The 16,473-nt window shown below is 48.0% G+C and overlaps 1 protein-coding gene across 1 annotated transcript; it reads left to right on the top strand.

The window, feature by feature from the left end:
* Positions 1–1,161: 1,161 nt before the first annotated feature.
* CMTM4 (CKLF like MARVEL transmembrane domain containing 4) lies at positions 1,162–15,402 on the top strand. Its single transcript, XM_075576768.1, has 3 exons — positions 1,162–2,029; positions 12,971–13,147; positions 15,201–15,402. The coding sequence occupies exons 1-3, from the start codon at positions 1,841–1,843 to the stop codon at positions 15,381–15,383; spliced, it is 549 nt and encodes a 182-aa protein (XP_075432883.1). The 5' UTR covers positions 1,162–1,840; the 3' UTR covers positions 15,384–15,402.
* Positions 15,403–16,473: the final 1,071 nt, after the last annotated feature.

The raw sequence follows: 16,473 nt of genomic DNA, 5'->3' as shown, positions 1-16,473 counted from the left end.
GTGCTCATGAATATTCATGAGCTTCCACTGGCTGACAGAAGCAGATGAAAAACATGCCATATCTAAAGATGTCGCCAAATTTTGCCGATCAATACATGGAGAACGAACTGACTGGCAGCTATACAGTTCTTTAGGTAATTAGAGATTGCCCACATGAAACTATTGAATTAAAAAAAAAAAAAAGACTGAACTGCAGCTTTAAAGCAGCATTTTCTCTTAACTGCGCATTTGGCTTTACAGAAATGTAATGACCTAAGCTGCTGATCAATCCGTTCCCGCGTGATTGATTGGCGAAGATCCTGTTTCCCATGCCACCTATTTTAAAAGCGGAAGTAGTGTGGCTTTGTAAATGGTTGTTATAGCAACCCAAGGATGCTTAATACATTAAAACTCATTTAGAAAAGGGGACAAAGGGTGAAGAAGTGCAGTATTATCTAATGCGCGCCTGGTTTATAAAAAGCAGGGATATCCTGAAAACCTGACCTGTTGATAGCGCTTGAGGACTGCAGTTTGCCATCCCATTGCGATACTGGGCGGGAGAATAGAACCAGCACATCAAAAGGTGAAATCACTAGGGAAAGATTGCCCCCAAAGAACTTGCACTTTAATCTTGTGTTATTAAGAGATATGTGACCGTACTATATGCCAAATAGTTTTAGGCAGCCTGGTGACGGAGGGGATCTCTGCATGTCTACAGTCACTGGTAATGCTGGGGTATGTATGCATGTTCACAGAGTTCACCCACCCCGTTACTAGAGGAAGGTTTAACCTCTCAGATGCCAAGAGGTGTGCATTGCTGATTATTAATAATATAATTATATTAATGATGATATAATAATGTATTGTAGCTGCTTGATGGGAGTAAAAGTGGTTAAATATGTTGATGGGCCTTATTTATTCAATTTTTTTTTTGTATTTAGTTCCCTTCCATAGATATAAATAAAGTACCAGGCGAGGAGAAAGTAAGTAATGGAATAAATAATAATAATTAAAATAATGCTGCTGGGGTAGATCCTTCTGCATTAGGTATGAGGAGGTCATGTGACCTTCAGCGTGGCACCGAAGCGGTTAACTCCCGGGTGGAAGGGGGCGGTGTTAGGAATCATTGAGCTCGCGCGTGACGTACGTATTATAGAGACATGATTGGCTGCGGCGCGCAGCGTCAGCGCAGGTTACCTGCAGAGCGCGCGCCCACAGAGGGAGAGAACGCGCGCACCCAGAGAGGGAGCAGCCCGGCCTCAAAGGCTCTGCGACCAGGGATCCTCACCCTGCAACCCCGGGCTCTGCTCTCTGCGACCAGGGGTCCTCACCCCGCCTCCCTCACTGCACTCAGCTCCTCACTCTGCCCTGCAACCCTCACTCTGCTCTGCACGCTCAGCACTGAGCCCTGCACCCCTCACTCTGCTCTGCACCCTCAGCACTGAGCCCTGCACCCCTCACTCTGCTCTGCACCCTCAGCACTGAGCCCTGCAACCCTCACTCTGCTCTGCATCCTGGGCCCTGCACCCCTCACTCTGCTCTGCACCCTCAGCACTGAGCCCTGCACCCCTCACTCTGCTCTGCACCCTGAGCTTTGCAGGCAGGGGTCCTTGTTGCTCTGCCACAGATTGCCTTACAGTAGCTGCTCCTTCGGACCTCCTGGGACTTAGTCACTGCTCCGCTGCATCTGAAGAGCTCACACTCTGGTTTGCACCAGGGGGGATAAAGCGACTTGGTCAAAAGTCTGGGGGGAAAACTGCCTATCCCACTTCAGAGACTGGTGAGCACGTCCGGAGACCGTGCCATGTGTCCTCGACACAGTGTCTCCCAGCTCTGATCTTCTCCCCGGGGACCCCCGGATATGAGGGGCACGTCCGAGGACATGGATAGGTTTGAGGGAGAAGCCTCTGGCGCCTCCATGGTGTCGGGGGCCAGTAGCCCGTACCAACCCACGACGGAGCCCGTGATGCAGAGCCGGGGCCTGCGTGGCGTCCACTGCGACCTCGGCTACGTCCGCTCCGTCTTCGGGGTCCTGAAATGTATCCAAGTGGTAAGTGATGGGAAAAGTCAGTCCTCACCTGTGGGGTGGGGGGCATGGCAGGGGCAGTGAGCGAGCCACGGCAGGGGCAGGGAAACCAGAATGTGGCGGCTAAGAAGCACTTGTCTGCCTATTTTCCTGCCTTCTGTGAAACCTCAGACCCTATTAGATCCATGATTTTCTTTCATATTTCGGACTTGGCCTGATGTCTGTCACAAACATGTTTGCATTCCCTTACTATATTAGCCCCCTACCGCCTCTGCTGGGTGGATTCCACGAATCCACTACCCTTTCTGTGAAGAGACACTTCCTCACGTTTCCCCTTAGCTGACACCCTATATTAGCCCCCTACCGCCTCTGCTGGGTGGATTCCACGAATCCACTACCCTTTCTGTGAAGAGACACTTCCTCACGTTTCCCCTTAGCTGACACCCTCCGGCGCTGGAGAACGGCCTCTTGTTCTGCTGCTTCTCTTTCCCTGAAACATGCTTCCCTCCTGTACTTTGTTGCAACCCTTTTATATATGTGACGGTTTCTATCATATCCCCCTCTCCTCTTTTGCTGCGCCCCCCTGCCTGCTCTCCCCCAGTGCTCGCGCTCCCCCCCTTACCTTTGTGCCGGCATCAAATGATGCCATGGGGTCATTTGACGCCGCGTTGCCATAGTGACGCGTCACCCGAAGCCGGCTGAATCAAGGTAAGCGAGTTATAGGCCTCGCGTGGTGCCCCAGCATTTCATTTAAATGCTTTGGGGAAGCGCGCGGGGCCTATGTAACCACCACACACCCTACATAAAGTTTTCGCGTCCCCCTGCTCTACAGTCCAGATATTAAGGTCATTTACTCTTTCGGCTCTTAGATTGTGCAAGGGTGGGGGCGAGGGACGCCAAAAAATGACACAATATTTGCCCCAAGTACAGGAATGTTCAGACACCATCATGTGACACGTCTGCTCTGTAAGGTTTCCTTGTCTGTGTACCAAACACTATTAGCTCGTGCTTTGAATATTTCATAATCATCTATTCTAAAAGAGCAATCCAATTTTTTACATGCATTTATTTTTACCCAGGATTAAAGCAGGGGGTCTCCGGAGCTGAACCCCATTAACTTCAGCAGCGGGGGACCCCCGGCTTCCGGAGATACTTGCCTCCTTAGTAGGTGGTTTAAAGCTCCCGCGTCACGCGGGCCAATAGGAAGCTGCACGTGATGACGTCACCGGCTTCCTATTGGCCCGCAGGGCGTGGGAGCTTTGAGACGCTGCCATTACATTAACTCTGCTCGCCGAGCGGTTACCAGCACCTACATAGGTAAGTACCTCCTAAAGCAGGGGGCCCGGGAGCTGAAATTAATGGGGTTCAGCTCTGCAGACCCCCTACTTCAAACCTTGGTAAACAAGATCAAACTTTGTTTTAAAATTGCATGTATCGCTGCTTTAAGGCCAGTCAAATAATACGCATTTTTTTGCCTTATAAAGCACGGACCGTGTACGCTGCGCTGTATAGAGAATGTTTGCAGTCAGCGGTGGAACCACCCATCACTATCAGTGGCTGTACCAGGGTCCACCAACTTAAGGCTGCGTCCATAGGACAAGCAGCGCTGAGCTATGCGAACGCTCCGCGCTGAGCCCCTGAATCCCCAATGTGGATGTCTTTAGAGGGGGCTCACGCGAGTGTCCGCAGGCGTGCTGAGGAGTTGGATTTTTCAGCCGACAGCCAAGCTGTTTTTCAGCGCGCTGTCGGCTGAAAACATCCAATCGGCGCGAAGCAGCGTCAACATCACGGCGCCGTGACGTTGACGTCAGCGACGTCACTGCCCCGCCTCCCGATCGCGCCCGCTGGCTCGCCTGCATGTGCATGAAATCGCACAGCTTCAGCAGGCGAGCCTCAGCGTCGGCGCTGTTAAGCACTGCTCCCCCCTCTATGGACGCAGCCTTAGGGGCCCAATGCTCCACCCACCGGAAACAGCTTTCCTGATTTGTAAAGGCCCACCTCTCTGCATGCCCCTCTCTCCAGGCCCTACCTGTGCTGTGAGGCCCACCTTGGGGGTTCTAACACAGAATTCAGGCTCTACTTCTCCAATACCCACCTGGGTAGGCTCCCGCCCCCGCGTGTGGACCCGGCTCACAGGTAGTGCCCCGGGTGTGACAGGGGCGGCCTGCCGGTGACTAGTTCTGCCCCTGTTTACATTCGCAGTGAGTTCCTGTTCCTAGCTCTGGTGACACAGGGATCAGAAGCAGGTTAACCTGCTACCACTGAGCATTTGGGGAATTGCAGACCTGCTTTTGTAAACCTGAATAGCAGGAAAAAAAGAGGGCAGAAAGCACTAAATTCTAATATATGTGGTGACCATTAATCATCAAGTGACAGATACGTGAGAATAAATGAATGTGGGGGAAACGAAATCCTTAATTTGCCTGCAGCTCAGGTGAGGAGTTTTCCAACTCGTCTGACACAAATAGGACAAATGACAGAGCGCATACAGGCGCAGTGAGTTATAAGTGCCACGCAATACCAGGGAAATGAAAGGGTTAAACACAGGTGGTGCTCAATACGGTTAATGACGGCCTACTCACATTAGGTGGGCAGGATTCGAGCGATAAATGAATCCATAACATTAGCTCGGTAGTGGATCTGCAATTATGATCAGGATGAATACATGAAAAGACAAAATGCAAGAGAGAAGGGCATGGTGTGATACTGTATGAAATTATATTACACAATGTACAGGTTACACTCACAATTACACAATTATAAATACACAAGGCTGTACAGGTTACACTCACAATTACACAATTATAAATACACAAGGCTGTACAGGTTACACTCACAATTATAAATTACACAACGCTGCACAGTTTACACTCACAATTAACCCACGGGCGAAGCACAGATAGCTGACCGCTCCTGTCCCCCCCTCAGTGCTGTGGATGCACGAGTTCTCCTTTTCGGCGTGCGATGTCATTGTAACACTCAGGTCTCCGCCTCTTTCGCGTCTCCACAGGCGCCAACTACCAAACGGAGAGTCACTTGGGGAGTGGGGTTCTCCGTTTGGAGGTTGGTGCCTGTGGAGAGACGGGAGAGGCTGAGACCTTGGTGCACACTGACGTCACACGCCGGAAAGGAGGTTTCGCGTGCGTGCAGAGGACACTCGCCTGTGACACCAGGATTTCGCCCTTAGCAATCGTCTTTCATTCACTTATGCAATTTTAATTGTAAGTGTTCATATATTTGTTTATACTTATAGAACATACTGTTTGCGGATCTCCAGTGCACTCTGTGTCCTGATAGAATTATACTACCACAAAAACACTTCGTATTCCAAGTTCAAGCTCAGAACCGCACACACAAAATAACATTGTATATCCTTTCCTATTGTCTGGTTTTTGCTGCGCTTATTGTATTATAATTCCCTGAACTGTATTCTTTGTGAAGCGCTGAGTACACTTGGCGCTACATAAATAAAGAGATACAATATCGGTGTCCAAGGATTTGACACCTTGTAACTAGCTATTACATACAACCTCACACTGCCTTTCTAACTACCAAGCACAGCTGATTAAGGCTTCGGCCCCAGTCCTCTTTGCTGCACGCACGTGCGCCTGGCGGCGCGTGCAGAGACTACAGCCGTGATCTGCGATCTGTAGGGGGGAGCGGCCATTACGGGGCATATCTGCCCTGCCATTGGCTGCGTGCCAACCACGTGACCGCGTCGCGGCAAGACAAAATTCTTGTCTTCCTGCCAGCGTACGCGTCACAGCGTTTTGCGTGCCCACACACAGCCACTGGGGCCTGCCCCATAGAGGGCTGTGCAGTGGCGCTCATGACTATGGTCTATTTCAAGGGTGGCTAACTCGACTCCACTAGGGCCACCAAGTGGTTAGGTTTTAAGGATATCCCTGCTTCAGCACAGGTGGCTCAGTCAATGATTGAGCCACCTGGGCCGATGCAAGGATATCTTTAAAACCTGACGTGTTCTAAATCAAATGTGTTACCAGGAAGTAATACAGTGAGAGTTACCTCTCATTTTCAAGTATGTCCTAGGCACAGAGTTCTGATACACACACACACCCAACAAGCTCTGAGAAACCCCAACCATTACCACATAATATATATGTATATATGTGTCAAAAGGAGTGCTAGTGGGCGTGGCTAAATGTATACAACAACAAAAATAGACAAAGATGCCCAAAGCTACTTCCAATGTGACAAAAATACACAGTGCAATACCTATATATTCTCTTGTCACATTGGAAGTAGCTTTGGGCATTTTTGTTTGTTTTTGTTGTTGTATACACAGAGTTATGATGACAGATACAGGTTGCAAATACATAGTTACATAGGAGGACAAGACAGACATTACATTAGGCGAACAGGGTTATACATTAAATATGAAGACATTGCATGAATGGTTAAAGTAAAAATAAGTTCTAGGCGTATGTAACTGTTACAGACCACACTAAAAAGTGAGCGTCTTTACACTGGCAGCAGAACGCCATGTGCGAGGAAATGGAAACCGCCTTTTTGGCGGCTGTAATGTCAGTTTTACGAGTCTTTTCTCCCCCCAAATAGAACGGGATTCTTCTGTCTGTCTCTATTTCATTTATATAGAGGATTTTAGAAAGAGAACAGGACAGTCAATTTGTTTTTAAGAACATGTGAAGTGTTTTCCGGGTGTAGATTTACTGCTGCCATTGTTTTTAAAGGTTCCGATTCTCAGTCCGCCTGAGTTACCGGTGTCCGAGTTTCGATAAAGCTTTGTGCTAATATTGATACTTATTCTCTAATAACCCTTTGCCCTTCAGAAAGGTCATTAACATGAAAAACTAAGCTTCTGCTGCTCACATCCCCAGAGCATGTCTATTAATAAATCTAGATGAAATAGGGTCTGTTTATGACGGCCTCCTGGCTGCAAAATGGGGGCGGAAATGGTGAAAGAAGACAAATGAACGGAACAAATTCCATTTCTTTTAGTAAATTCTGACTAGAACCCAGTGTTGCAGTGTAACATTCTGCACACGTCATCACAGCCTGAGCCAATCGGAGAGCTCTGCCTGACCGTTCCCCGCTTGAGGCCTTGCTATTGGCAGAATACGGAGATCTTTGCGGATTGCAGTGTTCTGATTGGTCGCGGTCAGCATTAACCCTTGCAGTGCGGAATGACGCTTGTGGCTTTGAATCTGTCCTTTAGATCTGCCTGTGATTCGGCCAAGCGCACCTGCAAAAAATTCCCAGGTGTCTCAGCGGCGGTTCCACAAGCCATGGTGTGTCTCCTACACGGTGGAACTGGCCGGGCGTCAGGAAGTAGGTTTGTGTAAGCAAATCAGATGCAAAAATGCCTGCAAAAAGTGCCTGTTTTTCCTGCGTTCCCTGCGTTCCCTGCACCACATTGCAAACCATTAAAAAAAAAAGTAGTCCTACAGTGCCTGATACCAAGAGTTTCATGAATCCCATTGGATTCTGTTATCAAAAGATATTTGTACTGGAGCGGCAATAGAACTCCAAAAGACTCCTTTGATACTATTTAAGAATTGTACATAAAAGAAAAGCGGTGATACTGTGAAGATCCGTGAACCTGCAGCCTCAAATCACTAGGCCCGTGGAAAGTACCGCGTTGCTGCCGTGAAAGCGGCGACCGTAGGCGCAGCGTGACGGTGACACGGGTGCGCGTCTGATTTATTCATCCCCGCTGTGTGTGTGTGTGTGCGCGCGCGCTCGGCGAGATCATCGAAGCTATAACATCTCCGGCAGCTTCAGTGGAAAAACTCGTGGCCGCTCCGGGCAAAGGAAATGATAAATATGCTTGTGGTTTACCCGGGAGAAGAGCCCAGGCTGGGGAATGTGTTTCTGGATGTTGGGTTGAGTTATTGCCCCTCTTCCCTCACCTCCTGTCTGTGCTGAAATCCCACACTTTACCCAGAGGTTCGTGGGGCAGTCCCACTTAGCGCACGCAAATGGTTTGACTTGGCTTTCTTAGAAGGTTTTAATCCTTTTTAAAGGTAACACGTTGTCTGTGCCAAAATGAGTACGTTTTTATTTTGTATGTGTCATTCTAATCGTATCGCGCACTCCCGTCCCCTTTATCTCAGTTGGTTCATTTTGGCCATTTAATGTAGGGGCGGCCATGCCAGTCCTCGAGCCACCAGCAGGTCGGGTTTTCAGGATATCCCTGCTTCAGCACAGGGGGCTGAATCTGAGCCACTGATTGAGCCACCTGTGCTGAAGCAGGGATATCCTGAAAACCTGACATGTTGGTGGTGGCCCTTGAGAACTGGCGCTGCCCAGCCCTGAATTAGTGTCTAGAAAATGGGAACTCCACACTCTGCCATCTGTATATACAATAGTTTACAAGAGATTAGGTAAACATCGTAAAATAGAACTCCCCAATTACTTTAGACCTTAAAAATGTAGAAAATATTGAAAGATACTGGTCTGATTTTAACAAAAACAATCACATTTGTCCCAGTAAACATACCACCGCCATTTTTGTTTTTGTTTGGAAAGACAGACCCTTTAAGTAGTTGGGAGTTTAAAAGATGGATTCCCTCTCAGCGGAGAGAATGTACTGTGAAAGGTTTATAAAAATGTTATGCTTCTAAAACAAAATACTTCACATTATGATGTTCGCAGTACTGTAGTATAAGTGTAATACAACCGTAGCATTACTTTGGGATGTTAAACAATGGGAAAACAGTAGTTGGGGGTATGGGATGGGATCCTGGCATTATCACCTCCAAAACGTTTGTGTTCTCCGTTAACACTATTTATTCAGCAGCTTCCAATCCAAAAGTAACCGTTACCTCTTGTATCAATGTTGCCACTCCAGGGTAACATGTATAACTCGCCCCTGCTCCCTGTATACAGCTTCTCCGACACTGTAAGGCAGTAAATCATATTTTGGGAAACGCAGGGATTTGATTTCCTGGTAAACATGCCTCAAAGGGATTCCTGTAATATCGTTTGATGTTTTTTTTGTTTCCTCCTTAGAAAAGCGTTCGATAATGATACTTCGTGTTTCCACCTGACGCTTATTACAGAATTATCCGGCAATCTATAATCCCCACTAAAAAAAAAAAGATGAGAATCCCAGGAAAACACATTATAAGGGAGATCGAGCGGCTCAGTGAGTAAAGACACTGACTCTGGAGCTGAGTTTGAAGCAGGGGAACCGGGTTGAATTCCCGGTGTCAGCTCCTTGTGACCTTGGGCAAGTCACTTTATCTCCCTGTGCTCAGGCACCAAAAATATAGATTGTAAGCTCCACGGGTCAGGGACATGTGCCTGCAAAATGTCTCTGTAAAGCGCTACGTAAAACTAGCAGCGCTATACCAGAACGTGATAATAATAATAATATTATTATTAATCTTTTGTATTGTAGGATAGAGCAGGGCGAGCGGGTCACTGTCACTGGATTGCGCGGCAGGCTGTAGGCGCAGCACGCGTTGCATGCTGCTCTGGAAGGGTTAAAAGATCAACATTCCCAGCATTGTTCTCTTGTTTTGTGTTTATACTGGAGGAGTCTGGAAAAGTTTATTGGAACTAAAAATACACAGAGGCGTGAGCGCAGGAATCTGAGCCTGTGATCTGGCGTCTCCTCGGAAAGCTTAGCTACACCGTGCCACCCCGCAGAGCAGCAATGCCGTGCCGCCACGCAGAGCAGCGCCGACGCTGTGCGGAGCAATATGCTGCTGGTTCCTGTGGCAGAGAAGAGGTTATTCGCGTGTTGGGTTTTAAATAACAATAAAAACGTTTGTCCCAATGGAAATCAAAGTGCTTCACAATTGCAATATCGAGCGTGGTACGCAGCATTGGGCATAGGAATGGTACCGACACATTCCCTGCCCCGCAGAGCTTACAATCTGTTTTTGGTGCCTGAGGCACAGGGAGAGAAAGTGACTCGCCCAAGGTCACAAGGAGCTCGCTCCCCCGCTTCACCCTCGGTGTTATCAGTCAGTGCCTTTACCCGCCCCAGATTCCAAGCGCGCCCACTGTAATCTGTAATGTTTCAGCACAGAATGTTTGTTATTACCCAGTACCTCAATATCTCACCTGCAGTTGGGTGATCATTATAAGCATTTCTCCCCTCCCCACTGCCAGGTTTCCACCTCGGTGGTGGCTGCATGTTGTTGTTTGGCCCCTGTTACCATTTTAAATCGGGCTTTGGGGTTGGAAGTGTTTCTGAGCATCCCGCGTGGTACGGTGCAGCGATTGCGTCTTCCTTTATGGTTCCGGTGTCGGTGCCGGTCACTAGATCCTGCAGAAAACCTCGCAGGTTTTTGCCGTCTTAGTAGCGCACCAAAGCGCTGGGCTGGTAGAGATTTACGCTGATGCTTCAAAGCCGTTTTATTAGGCGTGTTTGTAGCTGCAGAGTGGCGTTTCCGCGCTGTGCGACGCGACGATGTTCTAATCTGCGGCCCCCACCGCGGCAATCCTACAACGAGAATAAACCTTTTACTGTGTTACGTCTGAAGCCGGCGCTGGGAGAAGTGGGTTTTATTTTTTGGGGGGGTTGAATCTGATGATAAACCCGCAGTGATTAAACATGACTAAGGCAGGGGGCGGGCAACTCCAGTCCTCAAGGACCTCCAACAGGTCAGGTTTTCAGGATATCCCTGCTTCAGCACAGGTGGCTCAATCAGTTGGTCAGTCCTCAAGGGCCACCGCCAGATCGGGCTTTACGGATATCCCTGCTTCAGCATAGGTGGTTCAATCTGAGCCACTTGTGCTGAAGCAGGGATATCCTGAAAACCTGACCTGTTGGTGGTCCTTGAGGACTGGAGTAGGCCACTCCTGCTTTATACTAAACGCTACTTTAATGACTCCATCCTGCTGCCTTTGATCTGACGCGTTTAATAATTTAACACTACATACAGTAACTACCTATAGAAATGGAATCAACGCTCTCCAATTAAACTACAAGAGGAACTGGGGTGCAAAGGTATACCCCTATCATTACGGTATTCATACTACACTTTGAGTGCAGCAATTGGGGTTCTTGTGTTAGCCTTTGGCTAACTTCTATCTCTACACTACATACAGTAATAAGAAATGAAGTCTGGGGGGAGGCAAAACTTTTTTTTTTTTTGTGTGTGTATGAATATCCTGTGATGTTTGCACATGTTTTAATCTTAACATAATTACAGCTGCTTTTTCCCTGACCTCGGACCCTTTCCCACGTGTATAAAAGCCCCTCGAGAAAAGGACTTTCTGCTGGGTTTTTTTTAAAATACAAAAGCCCAAATCCTGCAGTAGTGTCCACATGCGAACCCCAGCTGTTTGTTCTGACGTTGTGGCTCCCCAACCCAGCAGCACAGAGCTGCTTTCCATGCAGATGGCAGAGTCTTCTCGGCAGAATGCAGGATAACATCGCTTCTCTTGAGTTTTGAAGTCTTTTCAGAGACTCGGCTGCCGTCTATTTTGGGAATAAAACGCTCAATTTAAAATGGTGAGCAGGGAAAACGGACTCCTTACTGTACAGGTGGGGAGGGGGTAAATGTTTTAGGGAAAGCCACATCCCCATAACATCCCACCCCTTAAGGCCGCGTGTTTGCCCCTGGATCAGTCCGTCTGCCGGGAGTGGGAACACAGAATGACATTCCGCGCGGTGAGAAATGAATGGCCAGGTCTGCGATGTCTGCCAAGAACCTCTGCTCCTTTCGTCCCACATTTTGCAGGGAACGTGGCATCCTCCAATAGTGCCTGTTGTGCACGTGAGGTTCAAGACTTCCCCAGCGCTCGGAGCTGCCGCATCTCTGATTTATCAACCTATAAGTATCTTTCTTTAGGGGGTCACAGCCTTTGCTGAATGTTACTTCATGTTTTGCTGTTGGTTTTTGTGCTTGTATGAGTTGTACTTTTTGCTGTTTTTGTGAATAAATTGTTTAATTGCTGCTTTCTGTGACACCTGACTGGATTACACCCCGGAGCTGGCTGCATGAATACAGTGCATCAGGGAAGCGCTGTAGAAGTAGGGTAACCATTTGAGTTTTTATGTAGCACCGTGGAATTCCAGAAGGCTTTCCAGTTGTACTTCATACTGATCTGTGCAGCCGTCTCTGGGGGGGGGATCCTGGTCACTCATTTTCAGGACTCTGCTCTCCACGGCCACTTCTAAAGAGGGAGCAGAACAATGCTAATATTACTCGGTTTCAGGGGAGTAACTGAGGAACAGGGAGATAAAGTAACAACTATCAGAGCGCTCGGGACAAGTAACTTACAGATACTGTGTGTGTACACACACACATTTCCTCTCACACACACGCCCGCCTGCTTGGTAGTAAAGTCACGGCCTTTGAAGTGGATCAATCTGGTTTGAATGAGTCAGATCCTGGGGCAAGTGGCTTTATCTCCCTGTGCCACAGGCACAACATATTAGATTGTAAGCTCTTATGTGCAGTGCTGTGTACATTGTAAGTGCTATACAAGAGTAAATATTTGTTTGGATTTTTTTATATAAATAAATATGTATGTCTATATCCAGTGTTCGACAAACCTATGCATTTGCTCGCCCCGGGCGAGTGGATTTAACCCCCGGGCGAGTAAATATTGGCCCAAGCAGCACACGTTTGGTACTAGGTGGCGAGTAGATTTTTTGGTGATTTGTCAACCACTGTCTAAGCATACAGCGGTATACATATAAGTGTGTGTGTATTTAAGTATAGAGCGCTATAGACGTGTATTTAAGCATAGAGCTGTGTGTGTGTATAGAGCGCTATAGATACGTGTGTGGGTATAGAGCACTATAGATACGTGTGTGTGTGTATAGAGCGCTATAGATGTGTATTTAAGCATACAGCACTATAGATACACGTGTGTGTATTTAAGCATAGAGCTGTGTGTGTGTGTGTATAGAGCACTATAGATACGTGTGTGTGTGTATATATATATATATATAGAGCGCTTTTTTCCCCGGTGTCCCTGTATAACCGGCCCTGTGTCTCTCTCCCTCTCTCTCCCCAGGCCCTGGCACTTCTTGCTTTTATCTGCATAGAGACCATCATGGAATGTGCCCCGTGTGAGGGCCTCTATTTCTTTGAGTTCGTTAGCTGCAGCGCCTTCGTGGTGACCGGCGCCTTACTGCTCCTGTTCAGCCTGGGCCTGCACGCCAGGGTCCCCCACATCAACTGGGACCTGACTGTGAGTTCAGGGGATTAACACGGGGGGCCGGGGGGCGCTGCCAACGTCCATTATCCGTACAGACCCCCGCGCTGCGCAACTAACCGCTTTATTGGTGTCAACCTTACTCATTACAAGAGGCACATAATACAATGTAACAGCCACAGGCCCAGGTCCACAACACGGTGCTAAGCATCACCCTTCACTCCTATTCCTTAGCCCCCCGGAGTGGTGTGTAGAGTATGCAAAGGAGAACCAATTGTTACAGAAACGGTATAGAGGAGGGGACGGGAGTTTTTGTAAATATTAAAGAAAAACTACTTTCTAAGTGAGAATATATGTATATATAATTTTTTTAAATTTTTTTTTCACATTCACAGGTCTGAAACCTGCTTTAACCCATTATCTCTTGGCATACACTGCAGCCAGGGATTCTGGGTAATGGCATGCAAATGAGCACTGTGTACTGATTTACAGTTACTCATTTCCCTCTGGCAGAGAAAGGGTTAAGATTCTCCACCATCCCCTCCTCCTGCACAAGATACACTGTTCACTTCCTGTGATGTCATTATGACCTAGAGGAAGTAAAATGGCAGTGTTCGTTTTTTTATTTTGTATTTTGTATTTATTTTTTTGGTTACTAGAAATGTAGTTTATTGTTGAAAAGAAATAACGACAAGCCCCTGATCCCAGCGCCGCGTGCGTGTTACAAACATTTCGGGGAATCGGAGAGAATAACAAGGTTTTCAGGAACTCCCGCGGACTTGTCTCCGAGTCCCGATGTCAGCTGGAAATCCAATCCCCGCCGTGCTCCTTCTCTGCGGCTTTTCTTTTGCTGAAATGACTGTAATGTTTTGGCCGGGGCGCCTGTGGAAGGACATTTAATATGAGACGTTTAGGAACTAGGTTGCAGGGTGGTCAGGGGGAGCGGCTGTAATTGAACAGGCCCCGATATCATGGCGAGACGCTTGCCCATGTGTCACACACTCCTTTTATTTATCGCTTTCCACGGTGTACGTCGTTGTTGTAGCAAAGCTTTGCCGTTTCTTCTGGCAGTGAAAGGGTTAAGTCAGAGTTATAAGAATAACGTGATATGTTTTAGACGTCTGTTCTTATTTCTTTAAAAAAAAAAATTATTATGGAAAGTTCACGTATATAAACCCATTGCTGCCCAAAAGCCGACAGCAATTCACAGCTCCCTCCCTCTCTTCCCACCCTCTTTCCCCCTTCCCCCTCTCTTCTCTTTCCCCTCTCTTCTCTTCCTTCCCTCTCCTCTCTTCCTTCCCTCTCTTCTCCATCTTTTCTCCCTCTTCTCTTCCTTCCCTCTCTTCTCCTTCTCTTCATCTTTTCTCCCTCTCTTCTCTTCCTTCCTTCTCTTCCCTCTCTTCTCTTCCTTCCCTCTCTTCTCTTCCTTCCCTCTCTTCTCTTCCTTCCCTCTCTTCTCTTCCTTCCCTCTCTTCTCTTCCTTCCCTCTCTTCTCTTCCTTCCCTCTCTTCTCTTCCTTCCCTCTCTTCTCTTCATCTCTTCCCCTTCTCTTCTTCTCTTCCCCTTCTCTTCTTCTCTTCACCTTCTCTTCTTCTCTTCCCCTTCTTCTCTTCTCTTCCCCTTCTCCCTCTCTTCTCTTCCCCTTCTCCCTCTCTTCTCTTCCCCTTCTCCCTCTCTTCTCTTCCCCTTCTCCCTCTCTTCTCTTCCCCTTCTCCCTCTCTTCTCTTCCCCTTCTCCCTCTCTTCTCTTCTTCTCTTCTTCTCTTCTTCTCTTCTTCTCTTCTTCTCTTCTTCTCTTCCTTCCCTCTCTTCTCTTCTTCTCTTCCCCCTCTCCCTCTTTTCTCTTCTCCCTCTCTTCTCTTCCCCCTCTCTTCTCCCTCTCCCGTGTGTTCTTTCAAATTTTCCATTTCATTAGCATTGTATTTCTGGCAATTCTGTGTCCTGGCTCTGAAGGAATCCTACACCGTTTTGGGCCTGCTCTGACCTCATCATGATGTCATGCTCTGACCTCATCATGATGTTACGCTGATAAACAGAATCACTGTGCAGCAAAATGTATTGACTTACAATCGGTTTCTTTTTGTTTTTAGGATTTGGTGAACACCGGTCTGAGCACTTTGTTCTTCTTCATCGCCTCGGTAATTCTGGCCTCTCTAAACCACAAGTCTGGGGCGGAAATTTCTGCAGCGGTAAGACGCGAAAAAACGTTCTCATGCCTTTCCAATGAAACTATCCCCTGCTCTTTCTCCTCCCCCCTCCCCCCCCACAAATAACAACCCCCTGCTCTCTTTCTCTCCCCCCCCTACAAATAACAATCCCCTGCTCTCTTTCCCCACCCTTCAAATAACAATCCCCTGCTCTCTTTCTCTCCCCCCCCCCTACAAATAACAATCCCCTGCTCTCTTTCCCCCCCTACAAATAACAATCCCCTGCTCTCTTCCCCCCCCCCTACAAATAACAATCCCCTGCTCTCTTTCTCTCCCCCCCTACAAATAACAATCCCCTGCTCTCTCTCTCCCCCCCTACAAATAACAATCCCCTGCTTTCATTCCCCCCCCTACAAATAACAATCCCCTGCTCTCTTTCTCTCCCCCCCTACAAATAACAATCCCCTGCTCTTTCTCTCCCCCCCTACAAATAACAATCCCCTGCTCTCTTTCTCCCCCCCCTACAAATACAATCCCCTGCTCTCTTTCTCCCCCCCCTACAAATACAATCCCCTGCTCTTTCTCTCCCCCCCTACAAATAACAATCCCCTGCTCTCTCCCCCCCTACAAATAACAATCCCCTGCTCTCTCCCCCCCTACAAATAACAATCCCCTGCTCTCTCCCCCCCTACAAATAACAATCCCCTGCTCTCATTCTCTCCCCCCCTACAAATAACAATCCCCTGCTCTCATCCCCCCCCTACAAATAACAATCCCCTGCTCTCTTTCTCTCCCCCCCTACAAATAACAATCCCCTGCTCTCATCCCCCCCCCTACAAATAACAATCCCCTGCTCTCTTTCTCTCCCCTCCTACAAATAACAATCCCCTGCTCTCTCCCCCCCTACAAATAACAATCCCCTGCTCTCATTCCCCCCCTACAAATAACAATCCCCTGCTCTCTCTCCCCCCCTACAAATAACAATCCCCTGCTCTTTCTCTCCCCCCCCTACAAATAACAATCCCCTGCTCTCTTTCTCTCCCCCCCTACAAATAACAATCCCCTGCTCTCATTCCCCCCCCTACAAATAACAATCCCCTGCTCTCTTTCTCTCCCCCCCTACAAATAACAATCCCCTGCTCTCATCCCCCCCCTACAAATAACAATCCCCTGCTCTCTTTCTCTCCCCTCCTACAAATAACAATCCCCTGCTCTC

This window comes from Ascaphus truei, chromosome 19 (assembly GCF_040206685.1).
Source record: "Ascaphus truei isolate aAscTru1 chromosome 19, aAscTru1.hap1, whole genome shotgun sequence".
Lineage (NCBI taxonomy): Eukaryota > Metazoa > Chordata > Amphibia > Anura > Ascaphidae > Ascaphus > Ascaphus truei.
The sequence above is the reverse complement of the archived record's forward strand: the minus strand, read 5'-3'. Positions and strand labels throughout refer to the sequence as shown.

Excerpts from the sequence above, each read along its gene's own strand:
- CMTM4 (XM_075576768.1), top strand. The coding sequence starts at position 1,841 with ATGAGGGGCACGTCCGAGGACATGGATAGGTTTGAGGGAGAAGCCTCT. Across the intron at positions 2,030-12,970 it reads TCCTGAAATGTATCCAAGTG|GCCCTGGCACTTCTTGCTTT; the intron begins GTAAGTGATGGG and ends CTCTCTCCCCAG. Across the intron at positions 13,148-15,200 it reads ACATCAACTGGGACCTGACT|GATTTGGTGAACACCGGTCT; the intron begins GTGAGTTCAGGG and ends TTTTGTTTTTAG.